Consider the following 27,210-nt stretch of genomic DNA (forward strand, 5'->3'; position numbering starts at 1 on the left):
CTAATATATATTTGCACCGATTTAACAAAATATAATATTTATCTTTCATAAAAATTTGGTCCTAATAAATTTTTATTTGACTTTTTTAAAATTTCTAAGCGCGCTACTTTTCTTCAAAATAAGCTTCCTTAGACTAAATAAATATTCTACAGGAGTGCATGATGTAAAAGAAACATTATATTTAATAAAATGTAATTTTAAATTTACCAAATCATCATAATAAATGAGAATGAATGAGAAATATCGTTATTTTAATTGGTGTCATTTATCAAACTCATAGTGATACTTTTTAAAAACATGTTGCCCGGATCTAATTAATATTAAAAAAGGATATTGTGAAATTAGGTTAATTAATATTAAAAAAGGATACTATGTGACCAAAAAAGCTATATATAGATCAGAGACCTGAAGGCCCGGCCCTAAACCCGGTCCGGGTATTTCATTTTTTTAAATATACCCAGGCCAGGCCCAAATTTTTTTTAAAAAATACCCGAGCCGGGGATGAAATTTTTTTTAAAAAAATACGTTTTTTAAAATAAAATATCTTAAATCTCCAAAATAAATATATTTTTAAAAAATGGGCCGGGTCTGAAATCTTTTTAAAAAAATACTGGCTGGGCTTGCAAATGATACTTTTGCAGGTCTCTAATATAAATATTTAACATATTAAAAATAATTGAATAGGTAATTTTTTTATCGTTACATTCAAAAAATATAATTAATTAGAATCACAAATACCAGTTGCATTTTTTTTTAAATCTAAGCCCCTAACTAGTTTATAAATTAACTGTATCAACATATAATATATTCGAAATTAAATTGTCTGAATATCCCCTCTAACAGTGCTGAAAAAAATATGTTCTATCTATGCCAAAATAAACATTGTATAATAATTTAAATTATATCTTTTTTTAATTCTAACTTTTATTTTTAAAATAATAAATCTAATTCAATTAAAATTTTTATTTTATCCGATAATTAAGTTCTCCATTGTATAACAATAAATAAATAACATATTGTGACTTGTTAAATAAACATATTAAATTTTATTAGAAAATATTATAAATAAAAAAGATACAATTTTAAATTATTTTCAAAACTTTAAAATTTTTGACCACGTTTGTAAAAAAATTAATAAAGTAAAAAATAAAATATTTAAATAATCATGAAAATTCTCCACAATAAAAATAAAAAATCAATATTTATTTAAAATATTATTCAAAATATTTTAATTTCAATTTCAATTATATAAAATTTTAAAAATCTTCTATTTAAAATTGCGAATTAAACGGAATATTATACAATTAAAAGGTAAAATTATAATTATAATATTTAATCCAATGATTTTAATGAACCATACCAGATGTTAAAAAGGGATATTATTTCTACTACATTTAATGTATATTATTTTTACAAATATTGCCAAGATTTAAATCAATAGGAATTCTATAGTTCAATTATTTAAGCAATTTATTTCAAAATATTTCTTTTGATTGTTTTATTTGTCATTCATAATGCATTTATACCATATAATTATATTAAGCAGATATTAAATTTATTTTTACCTAGCTCTACCAAATTAGTTATGATTTTTTTCGCAGAATTAATTAGTTTGCTGCTAAATTTGGTATTTAGTCCGACAAAATCTATTTTTTCAAACATCAGCCCTCTAATTGTTTTAATAAAAACGTTTAAAACTCAATAAAATATATTTTTAATACATATGTTTCCCAAAATTAGCTAACGATAATTCGTTTCTAATAATGTACCTTTGACGCGATAACATTAAATTTAGGCCATAGGCATATCTAAGGATGACATTGGGATATCCCCCTTCAGAAATTTACCTGTTTTTGTAAAAAAAATTAAGACAATAAAAATTATCCCCTTACCCATCCCCTCTCCCTTCCCAACTGTAATTCAAAAATTTTAGAAATAAATATTTTAAATTTTATATATACAAAAATGGTTCCTTTTTGGGGACTCAATTATGAATTGTATTTTCATAGTGTATTAATTATATAGTGTTTAAATATTATATTGTTTTAAATATTCTGATAGAAATTTTAGAAAAAAATATTTAAAATTTATATAAAAAATGTTCCTTTTTAGGAACACAATTATGAAATTGTATTTTTATTTTTATAGTGTATTCATTTTAAAGTATTTTAATATTATAGTGTTTTAAATATTATGATAGAAATTTTTAATAATATATTATTTATTGTCTTAATGATTTCCCAAAATCGCTTTTTATTAGAATATAAAGTTTCATTTGCGCTCCTGTAGAATGTTTATTTAGTTTAGGGAAAACAGTAACTTGTAATGTAACGGTAGTTAGTTACATTTAAAAAGTGACTTTTAACAATATTACTGTTTTCGTTTTAAACATATTATATCCAATTAATTAATTTATTTATATGAACATCCCTTGAACATTAAAATTACGCGAATCAGCAAACTTTCTATTCAAAAAAATTTTAATCTTTTTTTCGCAAAATTCAGTACATGAGATCTGCAAACGGAGCGTCCGTTTGAGCCCGTTAAGATTTTTGCGCACGTTTCCTAGCCCTCTTTGAAATTTATATATTTGTTCGGCCCGTTCCGGCCCGATATAATCTTTTACTAATTTCCCAGCCGGTACCGTTTAAATTTTATAAAAAGTCGGTCTCGGCCGGGACCTTTTATTTTTTTAGGCGAATTTTTTTCAGGCCAGTAAATTTTTAATGTCCATTTTTAATCTAAATCTAATTTTTCTCAATGTCAATTAGGGATCTTATATTTCTACTCTAATGGCTATATATAACAACCGTTTTATAAATTAATGAAATTTTGAAATCTGTTTTATATATATTTATAATTGAATACTATCATAAATAACTTATTTAATTTTTTGTAAATTTATTATTTTATTTATAGATTTAGTATTTTAGTTAAACAACAGCTTTTAAAATATAAGAAATAAGTATATTGTAATTTATTTTTAAATAGAATTTATCAGATTTAAGAAATATATCAAATTTTAATTCCCGGGTTGGGCCATTAAAATTTTACAAAAAATCAAAGATATACGAGTTGTCTGACCTGTTTATTTTTTATTTACAAATCCGGCCTGACCGTCAAATTTTTTGCCTGGCCACGCCCGTTATAATTTTTTAAAAGGCTGGCTCTCTGACTGGTCGGGTTTCGCTCTAGTACATACGCATTTTGCAAAAATACAATTTTTTTTAATTCGCTGATCCACGCAATTTTAATGTTGCGAACGAAGACGTAGGATAATGATTCAAAAATTTTACGATAAATTTCGTAGCGAATATTATTGAGCTAGGACGAGGTATAATTGAATGCAAAAAATGGTTCAAATAATGTTATAATAATTATTTTAATTAATTTGTGATTAATTTTAAAATTTCATCTTATAAAATATTAATCTATGAAAAAAGAATGATTTTTCTATAAAATGTTTTAATTTATTAATGCTATGGTAGCAATGATTAATTTAAGTTATTTTCATTATCGATCAACTAAAAATTAAAATAGTTTGAGTGAAAATGTTAATTATAAAAACTTAAATTATAATTTTTATAATAAATTTCCTTATTTTTCTAAGGTGTCGAATCGTTAGTATAACAGTTAGGTGCATACAGATTTTTAGTTTATTTTTCAAATGGTCTAGCTTCATTACATAGGTCCATTGTGGTATGTTGATCATTTAAAATTAATATAATTTTAAGAACTGATGTAAATCGGATTAACTCGGTTCGAAAGTATTTATAATGAACGGTTCTATTATGGTTACGGTTCAGAAAATTGGTAGACGAGCTACGCAGCCATGAGGCTATAATATAGTTTTTTCTATTCAAAATTATGTTTATTTTATAGTATTTTTTTTAAATTCAAATTTCATTAAACGCGAATGGTGTTAAACAATTTTTATAGACTTTTAATAACTTGATATATCTCGTAATCAAGCCCTAATATGAAATCGAGCAATAAGTGCATTTAGTAAAATTGTATGTTAATCCAAGAAAAATATTTCTAAAGGTATTTCATCAGGCGTGGATCCAGGAATTTGTTTCAACAAGAACATATAAACATTTTAGAAATTTCATGAAGCATAGTCTATAATTAAATAAATATCAAGAGGAAAATAGAGTTTTCAAATAAAATTTTTCTTTAATTTTTTTTTTTTAAAAAAAAAATTGTATATTTATTCAAAGCTGAAATGGACCTCCAGAATATCGAACGAATAATGAAATATTCATTTGTAAATTTCGAAACGATAAATTTAATACATATTTGTACTAATTGAATAATTGTATTATTGGTATTCGTTATATGAATAACGAATAATTCGATTTTTTAAATATTTTTAGATACTCTATTTAGTACATAAATTTATTTTACATTTTATTGAAAATTTAACATCATAGGTAAAGTACAATCTTAATAAGAAAAACTAATTGTAATTTTAAAATGAATTTTAAAATAAAGGCATAAGATTTTCCTAATTGTTTTTTCTTTTAGAGACATGCTATTTTTGGTAATCAATGTCTATGATAATAGATCGCCGGGGTGGCCTAATGGGTAAGATGTACGATTGGAAACACGAGTATGAACAAAGACGCAGGTTCAATCCTGGTAAGGAACAAAAACTTTCAAAGTTTTTCTTCGATGACTGATGTGTAAAGACATATGGTATGATGAATTTCGGAGCTTAGAGATGACACCCCGGTCACCGACAGGCCTGGACAGCCGGGTGATAAGGATACCTGTACAAAATGACAGAAATAAATGGAAATATGAATATGAAAGCTAGGGCGTTCCCTCCATGCGACGCGCAGGGTGTAGACCTCCATCCTGTGAAAAGTAAACTAAAGGTCAAAGCAAAGAAGACAAGACTGGCAAGTTTGAATATTGGGACGCTTAAAGGTAAGACGAGAGAATTGGCATCAATGTTGAACAAGAGAAAAGTTGATATAGCGTGCATACAAGAGACGAATTGGAAAGGTAAGAAAACTTTGATGATTGGAGATGGGTATAAATTGTACTATAATGGATTTGTTAGCAATAGGAACGGTGTCAGCATCATCCTCAGCCAAGACCTAACCTCTTCAGTAGTAGAAGTCAACAGGATCTCTGATAGACTAATGAAGATAAAACTCTGCATTGGTCAATCAATACTACACATCCTATCAGTATATGCTCCTCAAACGGGTTGCAAGGAAGAAGAGAAAGATGACTTTAGAGCTATCCTTGATGAAGCTGTAATGGAAATCCCTAAGGATGACCTAGTCATAATTGGTGGTGACTTAAATGCGCATGTGGGGAAAGCAAGAGATAGCTACAAAACGCATCATGGTGGTTTTGGATATGGAGAAAGGAATGATGAAGGAGAGCACGTACTGAAATTTGCGCAAGCCTTCGACCTTGCCTTAACCAACACCTACTATAGGAAAAAAGACAGTCATTTAATAACATATGAAAGTGGTACTAGGAAAACACAGATAGATTACATGCTAATCTCTCGCAGAAGATTAAAAGATGTAATAGACTGTAAAGTCATCCCAGGAGAAGATATCGCCCCACAACACAAGCTACTAGTCATGGATTTACAGATCTCAAATAAATCCACTCAAAACAAGATAAAACTGGAACCATGCATCAAATGGGGCAAATTAAAAACAATGGAAACAATAAATTGCTCACAAGTCAGTGAAAAAATCTGGACAGACCTTTCATCCAGATTAATAGACACTGCAAAATCGACGCTAGGCTTGACAAGAGGAGGCAACAAATCACACAAAGAACTATGGTGGTGGAATCAAGAGGTACAAACCACTATACAGGAGAAATAAGCCCTTTATAAAATATGGTACAAATCCAAAAATGCAGATGACAAGTCAAGATACAAAAAATCCAAGAGATTAGCTACAAAGGCGGTGGCTAGAGCCAAATCTATGGCATACGATGACATGTACGAAGATCTACATACCAAAGAAGGGCAAAATAAAATATACAGATTAGCCAAACAGCGAGAAAAGAACTCTAGGGATAAACGGAGCTCCGAAAGTAATCAAAAATAAAGATGGGAAATTGATAATAAAGGAAAAAGAAATAATGAATAGATGGAAAGAATATTTTCAGGAGTTTCTCAACTTTAATTCCTACATATTGCATCTCGACGAACACTCCCCTTGTCAAAACCTTGTACAACCTATAACAGAACAAGAAATAATCACATGCCTGAAGCATATGAAAAACAACAAAGCTAGGGGTCCAGACGATATTCCAATAGAAAGCCTTAAAGCACTAGGAGATGATGGAATACATCTCCTCACGAATCTGTACAATAAAATACTTGGAAATGAAGAGGTTCCCCAAAAATGGAGGCAGAGCTATCTAGTTCCTATCTTCAAAAATAAGGGGATCCACACAATTGTCAAAATTACAGGGGCCTAAAACTATACGAAAAAATAATAGAAAAAAGATTAAGAGATATAATCGAAATAGGAGAGACTCAGTTTGGCTTTATGCCTGGAAGATCAACAACCGATGCTATCCATGCAATTAGGCAAATGAGTGAAAAATACAGGGAAAAGAACAAAAAGCTACACATGGTCTTTCTCGATCTAGAAAAGGCCTTCGATAGAATCCCAAGAAAACTTATCTGGTGGGCGCTACGCCACAAAAAAGTTCCCGAAAAATATATAAGAATAATACAGGATATGTATATGGGACATACAACAATGGTCCGTAGCACAACAGGTACTTCAGCAGGCTTCACAATAGCCGAAGGAGTTCATCAAGGGTCGGCTCTCAGCCCACTTCTCTTCATTACAGTAATAGATGTATTAGCACAGTCTATACCTCAAACAGTCCCGTGGAATATGATATTTGCAGATGATATTGTGATACTTGCCGAATCCAAGGATGAAATGAAAGAAAGGTTAGTGAATTGGATAAATATCCTAGAAACGCACGGATTAAAAGTAAATAGAGAAAAGACGGAGTATATGGTGATAGGAGGAGATGAAACGGAGAGTATTTATATAAATGATTGGCAGATATCCGCAATTGAAAGCTGCAAATATTTGGGCTCCATTATACAAACAAACGGCACAATAGAAAAAGAGATAAAGAGTAAGATTAATCAAGGGTGGTTAAAGTGGAGATCTTTATCTGGAGTGCTATTTGACAAAAGAATTCCACACAAATTAAAGGGAAAAATTTACAGTTCCATAGTACAACCAACTATTCTATATAGTTCGGAAACATGGCCAACCAAAGAATCAGACGAGAGAAGTCTACAAACTATGGAGATGAGAATGCTGAGGATGATTGCTGGGGTAACAAGAAAGGATAAGGTGCGCAGTACAAGAATACTAAATAGTTTAAAGGTAGTGCCCATTAAGACTAAGTTAATGGTAAACAGACTTAGGTGGTATGGGCACACAATGAACTACATAGGAAATAAAGTTGAAAGTTTGGAAGTGATGGGCAAACGTAAAAGAGGAAGGCCAAAACTTCAATGGGGCCATAAAGTTATAGCCAATATAAAGAAGTATAAAATAGATAAAAGAGATTGTATGAATAACATAAAGTGGAGAGAGATGTTGAAGGAGCTTACCACCAGAAAAGGTGAAAGCTAAAGGAAAAAAAAAATGTCTATGATAATAGACTCTCAGTAAAAGCCATTATTTCCTCTCCCACTGATTGCATAATCATACAATATATATTTGTTTTAATTTTGTTTTAGAGATTTTTAAACGAGAAGCCATTATCGATATAGTTAGTTTTAAAAAAATAAAATATTTGATTAAAGTGGCTGTAACTTTGAAAAATTTAATCATTAATATTAGCAAAAAAATCAAAATTAAAAGAATAATTTAAATTTAATATTCATAAAATTTTCTAATATCATTATTCTTAAATTTCAAATCGAATAGTAAATCATATATTCAATAATTCTCTAAAAAAATACATGAGATCTGCAAATAAATCTAACATATATCTAATGTTTATCCAAATATGTAAATTTTTAAATAATCAAGATGGGGCAGGGGAGGGGGACTTCACACTTTTAAACAATAGATGGGCGGCGGACTAAATTTTTGAATTAATAGCTGAGGCAGACTTGTGGGGCTACCACCAGTTGTAACCTCACTATCATCAAACCCTTCCCCCATTTCCGCCATTGACCATATAAAGATTATCTAAAGAAGAAATATACCTAATGTAAAATATTTTTATCAATTCATTATAAAAGAAATTCAAAATAAAGAAAAATTTAATTTGAACATGGGACATTTTTACATGATGAATTTGATCAATTAGTTTTATTGAAACTTACAATAACTGTCACTAGCAATCATGTCATTAGGTGGGGGGGGGGAAGAAGCAGAGGCTCGAGCCCTCTGAAAAATTTGAAGAACCCCCTCAAAAGTTTACAATTTTTTTTATACCAATTGTAATTTTCAGAGTTGTTAAAAGATACTATTAAATGGATTTAGATACATATACAGATATATCGTCTAAAAAGTTGATACAGATACAATTTTTATTATACTCTTATATAAAGTTTGCATAACCCCAAATTAGGATTCTATTGTGAAAATTCATGCAATGACCTAAAAAATTTATTGACTCGATATCTCATTTATCAAAATATAAATAAAATAATTAGATTTTAATATTATAATATAATGTATGAAAATATATGATTAAATGATTAAATGATTATAAATAATTATTAGATTTCAGTAATAAAATATTTTCAAAATTTTGGTCATTAAGTCATCTTTATATGCAAAGGTATTTTTTATGGTGTTATTTTTATTGAATAACAATTTTATATCAGGATAATCTTTAAAAATACTAAAATCTCGAAATTCATTTTTGAAAAATTATATAAAAATAAACGAAGGATTTTAAAAATTGAAAATGACTGAATGCCAGCTATAATAAAAGCTGTTTATAAATCATCTAAATTGATTTGGGCTAAAGTTTAAGGTCCCTTGGCAAAAATATCAATGGATGATGAGCCTAGTCCAATATATTCTTTAATAGATTTATTCTCCTTCCCCTTTTTTATTTTCATTAACAATGTTTGATATTTGCACTTAAAATTTAAAATTACAATTGTAAACATTTATTTAGCATCTATACCCTTAAATGTTATACAATTTCGCAAGTTGAGGTAATGCTAATTTTCGTATTTTTTGGTAGACATGGCAAACATTTTACTATCAGTGATTGTTTTCTTTATTTTGAGATATTATTTTAAAATATGCTCTATAAATTGACCATGGAAAAACATCTGAACTTGTTTATGCTTCATTTATTATTACTTCTTCCTCTTCATCACTATTAAATCAACCTAAAGTAAATTTTTAAAATTATTATGATAAAATAAAATTAACCAATTTCATTGAAAATATAAATGGCAGATTCCTTGAGACGGATTGTAATATCAAAATTTGTCTGGTTTATTGATAAACTCGGACATAATATTTAATTAATATTTATATATACATTTATTTATATATAAGTTTTAATATTTTGTATAATATAATATTTGTATTTTTTAATATATATAATACATGCTCATATGAAATAAAATAAATTTTGAACTCAAGTAGTATTTTTATTTATAATATAAAAAAGCGTTAAATAAAAGTATATCAAAATGTATCTTAAAAAGTATTTAAAAAGTGATACAGATACCTTTAAAATAATATCTAGATACAGATATTTTAAAAAAACACTATCTAGATACAGATAACACATTTTTTTATCTAGATACTTTAGATGGGAGATTTCCCCTTGCCCCTTCCCCCTCCAGGGTCTATGCGTAGCATAATAGAGGTTAACCCAAAAATGGAGGGGGTACGAATTTCTTTCGATGGGCTTCGGCCCAATATGGAAAATTGTAATTTGATATTTTTGTCTAGAAAATTTTAGCGAGAAGAGCATTATCGCGAATGAATTACCGCGGATGTCGATTACCACTAAAAGTATTTTTGCGAATGCATTATAGCGAATATAATATTGCAAAATTAATATCGCGAGCTCATTTGCGCGAATATATTACAGCGAAAATATTATAGCAATGCATTAGTGTTAATGTATTACTGCGAAAACATTATAGCATATATTAAAGCAAATGTATTATATCGAATGTATTAGCACAAATATATTATCGCGAATGCATTATCGCGAATACATTCTCATAAATGAATACCTCATTTGCAACATTGAGAATACAGTTTGGTGGAAATTACATTTTTATATTTATCGGCCTTTCTCTAGGAAGGCATAATGGAACCTGAAAATAGGTCTAAATTCGGGCTTGGATCTAAAACAATTTTCTGTCCAGTTTGGGATTTTCATTTTTTTTTGACTCCAATTTTATAAAAAAGATTATAAGCAATAAAATAGAATGTTTTTCCTAGGATTAGGATAAAGGAATTAAATTTTTATATTATTTGTTTAAATGTACAGTTTATTTAATGCAATTTAGACCATTTTTTGTTTATAAATTTTTATAAAGTTTTTTTTATAGCTTAATCAAAAAGAAAAGGCTAAAGTTCATCATAACAATAGATGCCGTAATATTCAGTCATAGGTTTGTCGAATTGAATGGCTTTCTATTTCAGAGCTTAATTCATGTAATCTCTGATGATGAAATTACTATAATTGCAACTCATGAATTGTGAAACAATATAATGAATTTTTTTAATTTATTCTTGTTAGGTTCTTGCTTCCTGTCCAGTTTATCAAGAGAAGATCTGATAATGATAAAATTTTACCACGATAAGAAAAATTGGAATGCATTATGTTTGACTCTACATTCCCTGTGGAAAAATGAAAAGAATATTCATCCAGTTCAGCGAGATAAGATACCTCAAAATATTGGTTTTATGTACCAAAAAAATATCAAGTAATAGGCTACTATCTTTTGAATCATAAAAACTTGAAAGAAAAATTGGTAAAATATGCCCTTAATTTCGCAAGAAATAATCAAATTGCCGTTGATTGTTGGGTGTTATACTAGAACAGAAGGATAAACATAATCTAATTATAATTATTATTTTGATAATTCTATAAGATTTATAATTAATATAAAAATATCTTGAAAAATGGCGGGCGTCAGCTCTAAATCAACATAATGTGAACCCTTCTAGCCCATTTTTGAATAAATAAAAATAAATGAGGGTCATAGTTTATATTTTGTCAAATATTAGTATTTCTAATTTTCTAAAATACGACTCAATCTAGTTAATAAAAAAATTGAGTATATCAAATTCCATATATTCTCTATAAAACGAAATTTCATAAATAATGAGGTGTTTTAGAGTTATAAAGATTTTAAAACGCCATGCTTGTTTGGCCACCCTATATACATGTATATTTTATTGTATTGTATCATCAACACAGAATATCCATAAATATTTTCAAATAAATTTTAATTTAATAATAAATATTTTACAATTTTAATGGCCGCCAATATATTTGAAGCGATGAAAACATCTCTTAAAAATCAATACGGTATTGATTCTACAATACCAAAATATCACTACGGTATTGAATCTACAATGATAATATCAATACGGTATTGAAGCTACAATGGGTACTGATTTCACAATCCTACACCGGCACTCCCAAAAGGTAACAAAATTATAATTTCCGAAATACTTAGAAAATGAAGATATATTAATTGATGAGCTGTTTAAAATAGAAAAAGTGTATAAGTAACAAAGGTATTTTAATATTTTATATTAATTATATTAACTATTTGTCAAATACAAATAAATCAAGATTGTATTCGCGATAATGCATTCGCTGTAATACATCCGCGATGATACATTCGTGATAATGCATGCTGTAATGAATTAGCGATAATACATCCGCTAGAATATATTCGCGATATTATTCTGGTGATAATACGTTCGATCTAATGCATTCACTGTATTACATTCGAAAATTGTGCCAAACATCTCTTAAGAAATTGAAAATTGTTTATTCATAGATTTTTAGAAGGTTTTCACGTATTAAAATAGTAAAGGAAATTTCTGAGATGATTTTATATAAATAAAAGATGAAAATTGAGAAGGAATTTTTATAAATTAAAAATAAACAGTAAAAGCAAATGTCATCCCTATCCTATTCCCATTGGGGAGTGGGAGAAGTATTTAACACCCCCCCCCCTTACATTTTCATTTACATATTACGATAAAAATATTGAAGGAAAAGAAGATTTACTCATCCTTCCAATTATTATATTATAATAGGGTTTATCCAAACTTTTTTTAGTATACAGGTTCAAATCCTGGGTATTTCATATTATTTTGAATTCTCATAAGATCTTCCTCCTTTATTACCTGTTTTAAATAATATACATATTTTCCCTTACAAAATAAATAATTAATCCGATAATGATTTGGCATTATTTTTAAAAAAATTTTAAATCAATATATGAAGTATTGAAGAAATATAATAGAATATAGAAATCTAAAATTGATAATATTTAGGGCTGAAATATTTTATATTACAAATCTTTTATTAATTTGAAAATGTGTGGCGGTTTTGAAAATAATTGATATTAAAAGTATTGATTTTTTTTTATGTATCCTAAAATAAAAATTTCATATTTTTTTTAAAAAAATAACAATGTTAATAAATATAAAAAATTTTTAATTACAAATTTAAAAAAACAAATTATTATATTATTTAATAATGGTTATTTTTATATAATATTTATACTTTTAATTAATGTTCATATATGTTCTCACATATAAATTTAATCTGAGCACTAAAAATTTTACTTGGGCAACAAAACTGATCCATGAATAGACTTATAGAAAAGTTATTAGCACGCCAAAATGATAAGAATCTAGGCACCTCCACCATTTTTAATTACTATCTTCATCTAAGTTTCTAATATATTAGATTGTGTAAAAATCTAAATATTTGTAATTGTGAGCATTATGAAAAAACTTTTTAATTCATTATGGATTATGTTTCCGATAGCAATAAAAAACTATCAATACACATTATCGAAATAAATATAGACATTTTTTAAAACTATTATTCATTAAATATAATATAAATGATATTTGGAAGAATGAGGGGGAGGGGGTTAAAGTTAAATCAGTTCTTTTAATAAATAAGCAGGGCGTCATTAGCCTTTACAATCTCAGGGGGTTCAAAAAAATTGTTTTCAATTATTTTCAAAACTAATTTTTTTAAGCTAACATTATCTATAATTACCAGAGTTGTGCCGTTCTCGTAAATATCATTATAAGCTAATAAAATCCCCCTCTAAAACATTTTTATAAAAAAAATGAAAATCCAAAATTTATAAGTCTAACACACTCAATAATAAATGAACCTAAAGACTTACAATAGAATTGATGGGGGAAACCCCACCTAATAAAAATAACATATACTATTATAATTATAAATATATGTGGATTCTTTGTGTGCGATTCGAAAAATTTTATCATTTAAATAATTGTAGAAAATTTTACCGATAATTTAAAATATCAAAATCCTCTATAAACTCTTTTTTAAATCTAGAGATCTGCAAAAGTAGGTCCGGGCCGGATCTATTTTTTAACAAACAATCATCTTAGAAAATTTTAGAATATATCTAAATTTATAAATTTTATGTTGAATTTTTCATGTAAAATAAAAATATTTGATTTTATTTATAGAAACTAGACGCCATATAACATATATCGTTTATGTTGATTAATTATAAAAATTAATCTATATTTAAATAAATTCGGGCCAGGCCGGGCTTGAAAAATTAGGCCCAATGCAGATCACTAATGCTTATTATTATTTTGTCCGAATTTTATATTCTAACAAATTTTCTATTATTTATTATTTGTGATATATATTACCTATGTTTTTAGATCATTATAAACGTTCTAAAATAATTTTTAAAATCTTATATATTTTGTAATATATCACAAAGATGGGTGGCATAACAAGCTGTTTTATAAAAAATGTAGTCTGGCTATCATCGCCACAATTTACCTTTGAAAAAATGTAACCTAGATACATTTGTAGCCAACTATTGCCCAACCTTGTTATATTATTGGTTGATTTTTATATAGTTCCTTCTCCTCTCCACATATTGTAGCATTTTGTAAATCAAAAAATCATTCTTATTTTATATTTTTTCTAAATTATTTTGTGTCGCTGTGGATCGATCCTTAAAATTTAAGGAACGCATTCTTATTTGAGAAAAATATGAGCCATCCTAAATAAAACCAGGGTTCTGGACTCTAATTCGGGTTCAGAAATTAAACTCTATTTAGCAGAAATTTTGATAACAGGAACTTAGCCGAAAACCGAGATCCACACCCCGGGCCTATATTACCCCGGGTTAGATGGGTTGTCCATAAATCAATCATTGTTTGGTCTGTGGCCTCAAAATTCCCAACCAAACTATTTTAAATTTCTGAACCCAAATTCGGGTTCAGAATTCTGAATAAAACTGACTTTTAACAAGTCTAAATGATAGGAGCCTAGCAAAGGGGTGAAATTTATAAATGTAACTAAGAATTCGTCTAAATAATTGTATGAATTTATCGATAATTATGAAGTATTTATTACTATTATTACTATTATTGATTTATATTATTTTGGTATTATGTTTAGTTCTAAAATCTATTGATTAAAAAAGATTTATATAATGCATTAAAATTTTTAAAGGATTTTATAGGAAAATTCCGATACGAATGAGTTAGACAATAAATGACATATTTTAAAATAAAGTGAAAAGCCATTTAGGGGGTTTGGACTACTTGGCTCTTACATCCATTATTGAAGACCTCTCTAAGAAAAGAAATATAATGGTAAATAGCTCATTTATTTTTATAAAAGAGTTTTGGATAATTTTTTAATACCACATATAAAATTTTTTAAGTATTTTAACGCAGTATCGTTTCCTTATGTTTTTTTAATCTTATACTGATTGATTAACTCATTTAGATAATCAATATTTATAACCTTCCGTTATGGCATATAAACTAGAGGTTGCATATTGGGGGTTTTAGCCAACTCACCCCCGCTCCCCTTCTAAACATTGGGCGGGCGGGTTAAAAATATATTTCGAACGAAATGAGCAGAAGGAACCTATAATTATTAAAATTTAAAAAATTTTATTTCATAATATTGTAATTGTATATTAATAAAATAAACAAAGAGGCAAATTAAAATCAAATAATTTTTAAACATTGGGCCAGCGGGCAAGTTAAAATGGGCTGTGGGGTAGGAGGAAGGTGAATTTAAAGAAAATGATGAGCCGGGACCTAAAAAAATTGAATTTAAGGCGGTCGTTAGGGTCAAAGAACTACCCATAAAGATCTCGAGTGTGAACTTTGGCAACAAGCGCGGCCAGGGTATTCATCTTCGAAAATTGCATTGATATTTGAACCAATGAAATTAATTTATCTTATCTAGTGGTCTATAGAAAATATTTGCAACCAGACCCAAGACATCCCTGTTCGAAGTCTCTAATCAGTGGCTTATCAATAGAGGGTGGATTCAGGATAAATTCCTTCTATAAAGAACTATATAGAATAAAATCATTGGTTTTCATAATGATATTAATAATAAAAATAATATATAGGCATAAATAGGGGTTGTAATTGAGAAGTCATCAATGAACCCGAACGCTAGTCCTTTAAAAAAAATTTAACCGATTCGTCTGCCCACCCATAGTTTTTAAAAAAATTACCCATTCACCCATCTAAAATATTTTTTTAACCCGCTCGCCCAATTTTATAAAATTATTTGATGGTGTGTAGTTATTTTTTTTATTCTATATTTATACTAAACTTAAAAAATAAAATTTTGAAATGAAAAAATAACTTTTAATAAATATAGGCCCCTTCTACTCATTTCTCCCAAAAAATATTTAACCCACCCGCCGAATTTTTTAAATTTTTAACCAGCTGACAACATGGGCCAACGTGGGTTGAAAACATACCCGTTGCAGACCTCTAAGTTTAAAGAAAAATAGTAATAAAATTTGTTTTGATTTTTTTAAATGATACAACTTCTCTCAATAAACTTTTATTACTCCTAATTCTCAGAAATGTCTTCTTCCATTTTAAAAAAATATCTAAAAATATTATAAAAAATATATGAATACATAATAACATGATATTTATTTCAGAAGATGATAGGCACATTTAGGTTTAACAAAATTTTAATTTAAAAAAAATTAAACATGTTATAAATAATAAATCAAATCATTCCATCGTTTTGGAAAATGGGATACTTCCTTAACACGAAAATTTAACTGGTTGCGCTCCAATGAGGCTAACCCTGTGTGTGGATCTCCTAAACTCTCTAACAGGTACGATGCAATTTCCCATTAAAATCTCGGGGGAGGGGGGGGAAGGGGGGGGGGGGGGACGCATAGTTAGACGACGCATAAATATACATTTTATTAAATATTGGCATCGATTTTATAATTAGCAATCGTTAGACCAACTTCACGTAGCTGATAATTGATATACATATTTTAAAAAAGCAACAAAAATAACAAAGGTAGAATAAGAAATATTATAAACAAAAATCTTTAAATAAAATTGCCGGCAAAAAGAAGATAGGGATAAAAAATCGTACCCCCCTCCCTCTTCCCATAAAAATCTTAGCTTTGCAGGCTATGTATATTAATCTTTTTCATTTTACTTGATTTTAATTTTATTAATCGATTTTATTTTATTTTTTTAGAAATAATATTCAATTCACACTCAAAAAAATAAACATTTTTTTAACATTAAACATGAATATAAAAATTAAAAATTGAATTAATACATCTGAAAATTTCACTTAAAGTTATCTCATATTACGTAAGAATAAAATAATGAATAATAACTTTTTCACTTATTAAAATAAGCTTAAATGATAAATGAGATTGTGGAATATATAATTTTTTTTGTATAAATATAAAATGAAAATTAAGTATATATGCGACAAATATAAAAATATTATATATTGTATACAAATCTAGAATATATCGAAATAATTATACATTTTTCTAACTTTAATCATTTAATGTAGAACAATTCAAATATTAAATCGGACTGAAGTTTTAAAAATTCAAAATTAAAATAAAAACATTGCGGCAATATATTCTCAAGGCTAGTAATTTAATTTTTTATAATGTTAACTGGGGTTAGTTATTGTAATTTCAATATGGCTTAAGAAATGATTTGAATTTGATGAGAGAATTTACATAATTATAGAATTATTCTTTTAGAAAACTATAACAATATTGAGTAATAAAGATCTCTCAGCTAAGCAATCAAGAGGTTATTTTTATCATATTAATAAACTGTGTCAACCTTATCTTCAGGTTTAGAGCGTGACCAACTGAACAAATTCTATACAACTCAAAATATGCCTTAGAGAAGACTTGGGAAAATTTAAGGGGCACATTAGTCCAACTCAATCTACTTTAAAATCAATTAAGTCTAAAGTCTGAAATTTAATCCTATGAGAGGTAATTATAATTTGCACCTATCGATAGAAATTACTTTATTTACACCAACTCATTTTAATGATATATTTAAAAAAATAAAAATACTTTTATACCTTAAAAATAAAATTTTTTATCATTTTTTTTGGTTTAAATTTTTGCTTATCATGTTAATCTTAAGCAGAGGCGTAGCCAGCGAGTGGCGCGTAATAAGACAATTTCCCCTATCCCAGAGCCAAAAAATATAGTTTTTATTTCTATGGAGTTCAGGAACAGAATTATCTGGAAAAGATACCCCTTATAAAAATACCCCTTCTTGGTCTCAATAAAATTCAATTTTTTTCAATAGAATCAACAAATTATTTAAATATATACTACATACTTTTCAAAAATCATTGATAAAGAAATTAAGGCAGATGGTAACGTGGAATTTCATAAATTAGGATTGTTGATTTTAAACCAAAGATTTGGGAATTTGATATTCGCTTCGCAATCGTTCAAATATTAATATAGGATCAATAGAATAATATTATGACATAATAAATCGTTTTGTCCTCCTTTTGAAAATAATTTTTTTAAGTCAGATAAATGAAAGCTTCTTGATTCATCAAGCGGTCCTTACAAATCGATGTTTCTTTTCCTAGTAATATTATGATTTTGACCACTAAATATACTCATTAGCACTTGCACAAATAAACAAATATTTTTTTCTTCAAGAAGAATAAAAAATTTATAGGAAGTGCCCTATCTCAAAAAGTAGATTGAATCATTTAGCCCTTCTAAATATATACATAGGAATTTGACATCAAATACTGATTAAATAATTGAAAAATTAGCTCAAAAATATTCGGCTTGGCCCTGCTTGTTGAAAATTAAAATTTTTAGGCCAGGCGGGTTTAAAAAATGCCTTGCTAGTTTATATAAATGCAATATATCTTAAGAATATTTTGTGAATTTATCTATATTTCTAAAATTTTAATTTTTTTAAATATAAGATCATTTTATCATAATCTATAATTCTTACTAATTTATATAAATTAATGTTCAAAAATTCATTTTTCATAGAAATTACTTTTTTCAGCACACATTTATTCAATTCAATTAGTTGGTAGTCGATTCCAAAATGGCAAAACCGAGTTATTAGCTAAAAACTGGTAGGACCAAGGCATGCAGACCCATTTTTATCAAAAAAATTTATCCGATTGGAATCGAGACCAGAACTCGAAACCGTAGGAACCGATACAAATCTATAAACTAGAACCCAATCCTCATTTAAAATTTATAGAAACAGGAAGAGAAACCAGAACTCATTTTAATTTATCTTCTAACAAAAGTGCAAATAATTTATATATATATATATATTACTAAAATATTAATTATATAATAATAGTCCGTAGTGGAGAACCCTCCTAAAGAAAAATTTGAACAAATTTTTTTGCACAAATTTTGGTTGGAATTTTTTGTTTTCTTTGCTTATTTTAGATAAAATCTCCTGCTCATTTTAGAATAGAATTACCATTTAAAAAGGGAGCACTGAAGTTGAAAAGGCTAACGTCGCCAATGTTAGACAACAATTTTGTCAGCTACTCTTTGAGATATTTCTATATTTTGTTAGTACTCAAGGCTTCTATATAGTTTTCACAAAATTCTGCTTGGTTTGCCTCCATCCCCCATATCTGAAGAAAAATTTAAAGAAATTTATAAAATTTTATGATTTATTTTTTAATAAAAAAAAGTAATTGTTTTCTTTTTAGCAAATAAAATAATTTAATATGATTGTCATTGTCCTGTTCCGGCTCAAGAGAACCTATATCCATGTCCTGGTGATAAATTTGAATTAACTGTCCATACATTTCTTTATATGATATAGTATACTTAGAAGATTACGATAGCTATATAAACATACTTAAAAATGTAAAATTCTGCCTTTCATCCTTAATGGCACTTATCAAATTGTCTTAATTATTTCTTTGATTTATAAAAATATGCTATCACATTTTTTTTATAAACATAAGGAATTATCGAATTAATTATTTGTCAATTGAACATATTTATTCTGGATTAACAAATCACAGTTTGTTTTATTTTTTTGAAGGCAAAATGGCTTAAAAGATTAGAGAATACTATTAAGTTTTTTAACAATATGTTAGTTAAAATATTTGTCCAATTTAAAAATATAAAAACTCTTTAGATATTTCAACTGTTATAATTATGTTTAGATAGCATTTTAATATTATAAGTCAATGCTAGCTTTGAATATTAGGATTTTACATTTAAAAAAAACTATTATCTCTGATTTATTTTATCATAAATTAATTGGAACATGTTGCACATTTAATATATATATTATGAAACAAAATGGGAAATCGATATCATATTAATGGAGCTATAATAAGCTTTGAGGTCGCGTTTTACCATATAATCTATTATCATTTATGCTTTTATTAAATATTAATTTACCAAAATTTATTTTTAAATTCTTTAAAAATAATTGTTTATTATTAATAAATAATACTTAATATTTATGAATTTAATTATTTAAAGTTTAATCTGAAATGTAATCGATTAAATATTAATTTAACAATCATCAAATTACCAAGGGAGTTATAAAGAGGGGAAACCTTATTTCAAAAGATTATACTTTATATTATAAACATTTTTAAAAATTTAGGGCAAATTCGTATTTTAATCGTAATATTCTGAAGCATGAAGAGTCGGGATAACGGTCCAAAGGAATATCAATTTACCCCAATCAAAACAGATCCTGGTAATGCATCCGCTTCACCCACCTTCAAACGATTTGATAAACTCTTATCCTCCATCCAGTTGAAGTCTGAAACCAAATCGGGAGTTAAACGTGCCCATGCGGACTCTATTTATAATAGCATTAATGTCAAATTTGTAAAAAATGAGCCTACACAATCCCCATGCCATATCAGACCCTTAAACGTCAAACCTTATAATAATAACTTAAGATTATCGAGCCATCCCCTTCCTCCCTTTTCAATAAACACAAACAATTTACAAAGCGATATACAAAACTTGAAGCATCGAGAAAGCGATTACAACACTGATAACGGATCTTCTTTATCAGCTTCAACCTTCACTCTTGAATATGAAGAGGAATATGATGACAGGTTTGATAGACTAACCAAATTTTCGCAAACGGATATTGAAGGAGAGGATGAAGGAGTTTCTTATACAAAGGATACCATGGGAACTCGTTACGACGACGAAGATGATATAATGAGCGACGTAACTCAGGATAGGAGATATGTTAACAATAGGAAGAAAAATAGTAATGCGATTATTATTCCTGACTCCCACTTGAGATATCATTATAAGCACGCAGTTCCTTTTTCTCCATCATTCGGTCAGCCCCACAGAAGACACAAACATCCGACTACCTCATCAACAATTTCAAGAAATAGTATCTGTCAAACATTTACATTGGATAAATGTACACTGGAGAGAGAATTTTACAATGATATCAGAGAAACTTCAAAGGAAACAGCTTTCCCGTTGAGATATGCCGATACTCGAGCTCCTATTTACAAGTGCAAACATAATGTCATAGGCAGTGTCGAAGACATTCGCAAGTTTAAAGCCCTTAGGCTGATTAAGAAATTTAACAGCACTAACTTCGCCACTCCATCAAGTCAAATTGATATCAACAAATTGGCTGATTTCGATTGCGATATCGTACAAAATGTATAAAATATTAAAAATTCCCATATTTTTTATGAGTTCTTAAATTTTAAATATTATTTTTTCGTCACAATGTTTTATGAGTGCAATCATATTTATTCATTGAAATTTGTAATCGACTAATTTTCTCATTTGTAAATGGTATAAATAAAAATGCAATTTATTGAAATTATATGTTATACTTAATATTAACATATTTAATAATATAGAAAGAAGCGAAGTTATACGAAATAAAATAAATATAATATATGGTATACCCACGTGACTTCGACTGCTCCTATATAGTTACCATAAATTTATTCGTTAAATACAATTACGAGTTACATTTTAAACTTTGTTTTTAAATAAATAATAAATTACAACAAACTTATATAACATAAAGCTTAGACTTTTGAGAATAATTATTATTTTTAACATCATAATTAATTTATATCATTTTTTATAGAGAAAGTTTAATAAATTATCAACCTATATCATCGATTGCCATTACCATTTTATTACACTTTTTTTCAAAATAAATATTCCTATATTCAATCCTAAGCAATTTTATAGCCATAGAACTTTTCATTTTTCTTTTGTAATTATGCTATCATCTCCGATAATCAAGGACGTGTAAATATTGCTTAAAACTCCGCCGGCAAGTGAAAATATTAATTAATAATAAAATACCAGTTGATAATGAAATTTCTTTTTAATTTGTATCTGTCGTTTCTTTAAAATTTTAGTACTAATTTGATTAAAAAAGGTTTATGCTTTTTTAAGTCACTATTACTCTAAAAGAAGTTATATATATATATATCATATCAATATACCTTGAAACCGTTTACATGAGAAACGTTGAAGAGATTTTTTTTCGCATTTATCTGGTATTTAGCATAGATGTGATATTCTTAATTTATTTTATTATTAATATTTTGTTTAAGTTATAATATGTATTCCATATACATATTCTTTACCTTTTAAGAAAGCGTATATTCAATATTTTTCCATTCTTTTTTTATTTTTAAATAATTTGGCTTTAGATTTAAGCATTCGAAAGTTTTCAGCTGTTAAATATTATGAATAATTAGGGTGTTTGATTAGACAAATCTCTCGATTCGCAATCAACCTATATTGTTAAACATTATATGAATATTAAAGGGACTTTAAAATCTTGGCATTTATCCAATAATTCTCACAACCGATTTGCAGGTATCCTATCATAATTAAAACTTTTCAAGCAATATTTTCAAAATAGTGCATTTTTTTCGCTTATAAGAATATTGCATTTAACCATTGCTCGTTTAAACTGTAAAATTTTGCAAATAAATATTCTTTTATTCACATTTTTAGTCTTAAGAATTTATTGGTATATTTTCACTACATGGAAAAATTAATGAAGAGATATGACTTAATTCGTAAATTGCATTGTTCTAATTATATTTTTTGCCCTTGCCCAATGACAAAAATTTTAGTGGCACAACTTTTTCATAAAAAAAAATTAGGAAATATATTTTAAACCTACAGTATTTCTTTAATCTTCTTTCTCTGTTATAATGTTTTACATTAAATTTAAATTATTTAGCAATCCTTAGGTTTGTGATATTTTTATTTTATTTATTACAAAATTTGAGAATATGAAAAATAAAACACTAAGAAATTAAATGAACCTGACTTTAACTATCCATATTGATGATGTAAAAATATTAAAGAACCTTATCAGGATTTCAGCGTGTTCTTCATTCTTGTTAAATGAGGGCATTAGATAAGAAATTTTGTCAACTCTTTGCTAAAGAAGTGAGTATAATAAATATTTTTTTTGATTACTTCTCGCCCCACTACCTGATTTTTTTTATAATACTTAATTCGATTTTTATTCATTTTATTTTTGATATTCAATCAAGAATGAGAAATTTAAAATTAATCTAGCCTCAAAAATATTAATCCTAGGTCAATATTTTATTGATAATGTTACAACCCACACATTTTGAGAGCTTTTCTGTAAATTTGCATAGTATAGTAATTTGAGGTGCTTCCGTAGTTTATAATTAATTTGCGTGCTTCGTCTTTGTTGTAGCTGTTGAAAAAAAAGAAGAAATAAATTTAATTTAATACATCAAATGTCAGTTATTTTCTGACAGGAGAATTAAGTTTTTCCTGGTGGATGGAGGAAAAACGTGATCATCACTTGGGTTATTGTTAAAGAAAAGTCTTTTGTTGGAGATTTGGAGTGAAGATTTTGGATTAATTGGAGAAGATGTCAGCTGGGAGGAACAAAGAATGGACCTTTGGGAATGAAGAATATATGAAGCTGGATAATTATTATTTATAATCTTTATATTTTTTTTAATGGATAGATAAATATAATTATGAATAAATTTGGATCTTTTTATTGGTAAAGAATGGACCTGTGGGATGAAGAATATATGAAGCTGGATAATTATTATTTATAATCTTTATATTTTTTTTAATGGATAGATAAATATAATTATGAATAAATATGAAATCTTCTGATAAATATAATAATGAATAAATATGGATCTTTTTAGTCTTTTCACGTATCTTGTGTAATTTGTAATAATTATCTGCACACCTTTTGCTGTTTATACTTGCATGGTTTTGTAATTATTTATTGCGTAGTTCAGAATTTACGTATTTTGCTATTTTTACAATATTATTTGAAACATTAACAATCTCTCATTACAATCCCACGATATATATACTACTCCAAAAAGCTGCGCCTAAATATTTTATGACACAAGTGCAATCCAAAATAAATGTTTTCTCTAAACCAAGGTATATGTGTAAGGTCATCTGGTCTTTTCACATCAGATAGGGATACTCTCTTGAGAACATTTTCATTTAAAATTTTTTTTTAAAAGACAAACTTGCTTGCGTTTTTCAAAACTTCTTAAACTTTGAAATGATAAAACTCTTCTAAATTGTAAGAAATTATTATTAAGGAACATTTATCAGGTATTGATTCCAGGTATAAATATATGAGAATATTAAATATAATTAGCTTAGCATTGGAATTCCCTGGTTTTGGTAACAGTCAGCGTCTATATGACAGTATATTTACTGGATGCAAACCCTCCTCAAAAATATATATCTACCCCCCTAAATATACCAAAATGTTATCCAAAGATAATTTAAAAATGTAATGGAAAATTTTCTAGATTATTATAGCCACCCCCCAACATTCCTACCCCCTACCACCCACCCCTTTATAGATATTAGGATGCAAACTATTCTTACCCCCCCCCCCCGCTCATGTAGACACTGGTAACAGTCCTCTTTATCTCAAGAAGAGATTATGAAACTTCAAGGATCAGCTGAATAAGGAGAAAATAGGAAAACCTTTAATTAAATATTCATGTTATTTATTTTATTGGTAAGTTGATAATAACTACTTGGAAAATAAAGAGTAGGGTTCTGCCAATCCACAAATTCTGTTCTGATAATACTACAAAGCCTATCCAATACTGATCCAAAATTTATATTGATTTTATTTACCATCTATATTTGAATAAATCCTACAAGATATTTTACTATAAAAAATTATAAGTGTATTTTGTTTTATTAATACTCAAAAATTTAATTTCCTCAATTAAATATTTGAAATATTAATTTTCATGTGGAACTCTCAACAACAAAAAAACCTAAAGTACTGAATGAATTTAATAGGTTATTAAATTTTGGAAGAAAAGCCATATGGGATGCAGTAAAGCTTATTTTTATCTAAAATTTATTAATATTTTATTTAGACTTTTTATGGATAGCCTTATAGAGGATGCTGAAATCTTAAGTTTAGACAACCAAGTGCTTTTAAAACTGAGGTTTTAAAATTTCTAAACTACCTGAAGACAAATGGTACCTTACCAACACCTACAAATGATTCTGCATTGACATATTATTTATTATAAAATTATATTAAATAAATTTATTTATTATAAAATTATATTAAATAAATTTGTTTTATTCAATATTTTTTAATGATTATAATAAACAACAGTTACACTTTCAGTACCATAGTTAAATGAACGATTATAAAGAGAAAGAAGTAAAAATTATGTTCAATAATACAACTAATAATAATTCTATGTTAAAAAACTAAATGATGGCTGTCTCCTCCCCCACTTTAGTTATGGATAAACTTTCTCGTGAATCACTTGAAATTGTCTTATTCATTAAATTTTTAACCAAAACTGGAAGTCTATCTTTTCTAGTTGTGAGATGATGGGGGCCCGCAGAAGGGTGGAAAAAGAACTTGCAACCAGGGATCCAACCCGAAACGAATGGTTCGGTTCAGGTAGGGATAAAAATAACGGTTTAAGGTTCGGTTCGCAAAAAATAAAAATCAGTTTAGTTCGAACCTCTAAAAACCGGTTTGAACACTTTTGTATTCAAACCTACATTAGGATTATGTATAAGGAAAATAAAATTTTTATTTCATAATTAAAATACTTTCATCTTTATTAATTGCACATTATAAAATACTATTTAACTTATAAATATAACAAATAAATATATCAATGATTAATTTTAATATGAACAATTACTTAAATTTTTTTTATTAAGCCGCACAATTAATATATTTTTAAAATTCGTCTCACTCAAATTACATCTATAAGGAGATAATATAAATTTAATTGTTGAACATCTTTCCACACTAACTTGGGTAGCTGGCATTGCCAGTATGATATCAGATTTGATGTGTCATTTATAATATATATGTAAATAATTTATATATTAGATTTAATTTTTTTCTAGGCATTATAATTTATATTAAAATATTTAAAAAATATTGTAAAATGGCAATATACTAAAGTTTATAAAAACTATGACTGATGTTTATCAATCAAATGTGATTGATAATAATTTTTAAAACAATATGAATATAATTAAATTTTTGCAATATACTACTAGTAATAACTTACACATTTTTTTATAAGCATATAATTATGAGACTCCAACCGGTTCAGAGGCATTTTAGCGGTTCGGTTCGACTAGAAATTTTTTAGAGGTTTAAGTTCGATAAAAAATATCGATTTTTAGCGGTTTAACGGTTGGCTTCAGGTTCGGTTTGGATCCCATGCTTGCAACTACCTTGAAAAAATTTTACAATATATTTATAATATGATTAAATGTTCTAAATATTATCATTTTATAATTTATATTAATATAATATATAATAATAAACAAATATATATATTAGTAATAAGGAAAAGAAAAAAAAGAGAGGGGAACGGTCACAAAAAGTATTGAAATTAAAACAAATCATCTTGTGAGATGAGGCTGCCTATGAAGCTAATATAATTTGCCTTGTGTATCGCTATGGCGAGTCTTTGACTTAAGAAGAAGCCTTCGCGAGGTTCACCCGTTAGTTGACAAATGTGAGAGCCAAGTTCCTTGAAAAAAAGATAAGGCACATTTCCCAAAAGTTGTAAGGGGTGGAAATGATGGGAATGAAAATATATTATTGAGAAATTTCAGAATATTTAGCTATTTAAAGTGGCTACTTTTTCTCAAGAATATTAAATATTTAGTTGGATGGTGCAAGAGGATCAATACACGAGTAATTCAAGACCAAGAATTGACCGCTCCAAGGAATTTAAGAAATCTCGTTAGGCCGTTTTTCATCTGATCTGCAAAGACCGGAAGGTTCAAGAATAGAGGGAATTTGAGCAGATCTCAAAGCTCTAAGGATTATTGAATTGCATTATGTCTAACGATACGACCTTTGCACGAACGACAGTAGAGACTATGTCTACCATTACCCAAAACGGCAGAACTGCAACCTGAACATGTGTGGGGTTGGGTAATTAGACAATTTAACCGAATGCCAATCGCGTGAGTGAGCTCGTTTGGGTTCAATTGTAATTGCAAATTAACAGAAGGAATACTTTCAAGGAACTCATGGCTTGAACCATTAAGCAGTGAAGAGAATAAAGGACGGTCAGATAATTGTTCTGAAAAGGAGTTATTCAACGTAGAATGCAATAATAGGCCTATCC

At 27.5% G+C, this 27,210-nt stretch overlaps 1 protein-coding gene across 3 annotated transcripts; it reads left to right on the forward strand.

Annotated features, from left to right (window-relative positions):
• The first annotated feature begins 1,269 nt into the window (after positions 1 to 1,269).
• On the forward strand, positions 1,270 to 21,537 carry LOC135924539 (uncharacterized). 3 transcript variants are annotated; one of them, XM_065459599.1, is made up of 4 exons: positions 17,094 to 17,172; positions 17,384 to 17,530; positions 20,178 to 21,217; positions 21,424 to 21,537. In XM_065459599.1, exons 3-4 carry the CDS (start codon positions 20,213 to 20,215, stop codon positions 21,451 to 21,453), a joined length of 1,035 nt encoding a protein of 344 aa, XP_065315671.1. In that variant the 5' UTR covers positions 17,094 to 17,172; positions 17,384 to 17,530; positions 20,178 to 20,212; the 3' UTR covers positions 21,454 to 21,537. The 3 variants fall into 3 exon arrangements, with proteins under 3 accessions (XP_065315672.1, XP_065315671.1, XP_065315673.1); XM_065459601.1 differs by lacking the exon at positions 17,094 to 17,172 and adding an exon at positions 17,277 to 17,339; XM_065459600.1 differs by lacking the exons at positions 17,094 to 17,172; positions 17,384 to 17,530 and adding an exon at positions 1,270 to 1,311.
• Positions 21,538 to 27,210: the final 5,673 nt, after the last annotated feature.

The sequence above is a fragment of the Gordionus sp. m RMFG-2023 genome, chromosome 2, assembly GCF_954871325.1.
Source record: "Gordionus sp. m RMFG-2023 chromosome 2, tfGorSpeb1-WG-v2, whole genome shotgun sequence".
In the NCBI taxonomy this organism is placed as follows: domain Eukaryota; kingdom Metazoa; phylum Nematomorpha; class Gordioida; order Chordodea; family Parachordodidae; genus Gordionus; species Gordionus sp. m RMFG-2023.

What these genes read in the sequence shown, in the direction of transcription:
- LOC135924539 (XM_065459600.1), top strand. Translation starts at nt 20,213, where the DNA reads ATGAAGAGTCGGGATAACGGTCCAAAGGAATATCAATTTACCCCAATC. An exon ending in ATTGCGATATCGTACAAAAT is followed by an intron (nt 21,218 to 21,423) that starts GTATAAAATATT and finishes TTAATAATATAG; the next exon opens with AAAGAAGCGAAGTTATACGA.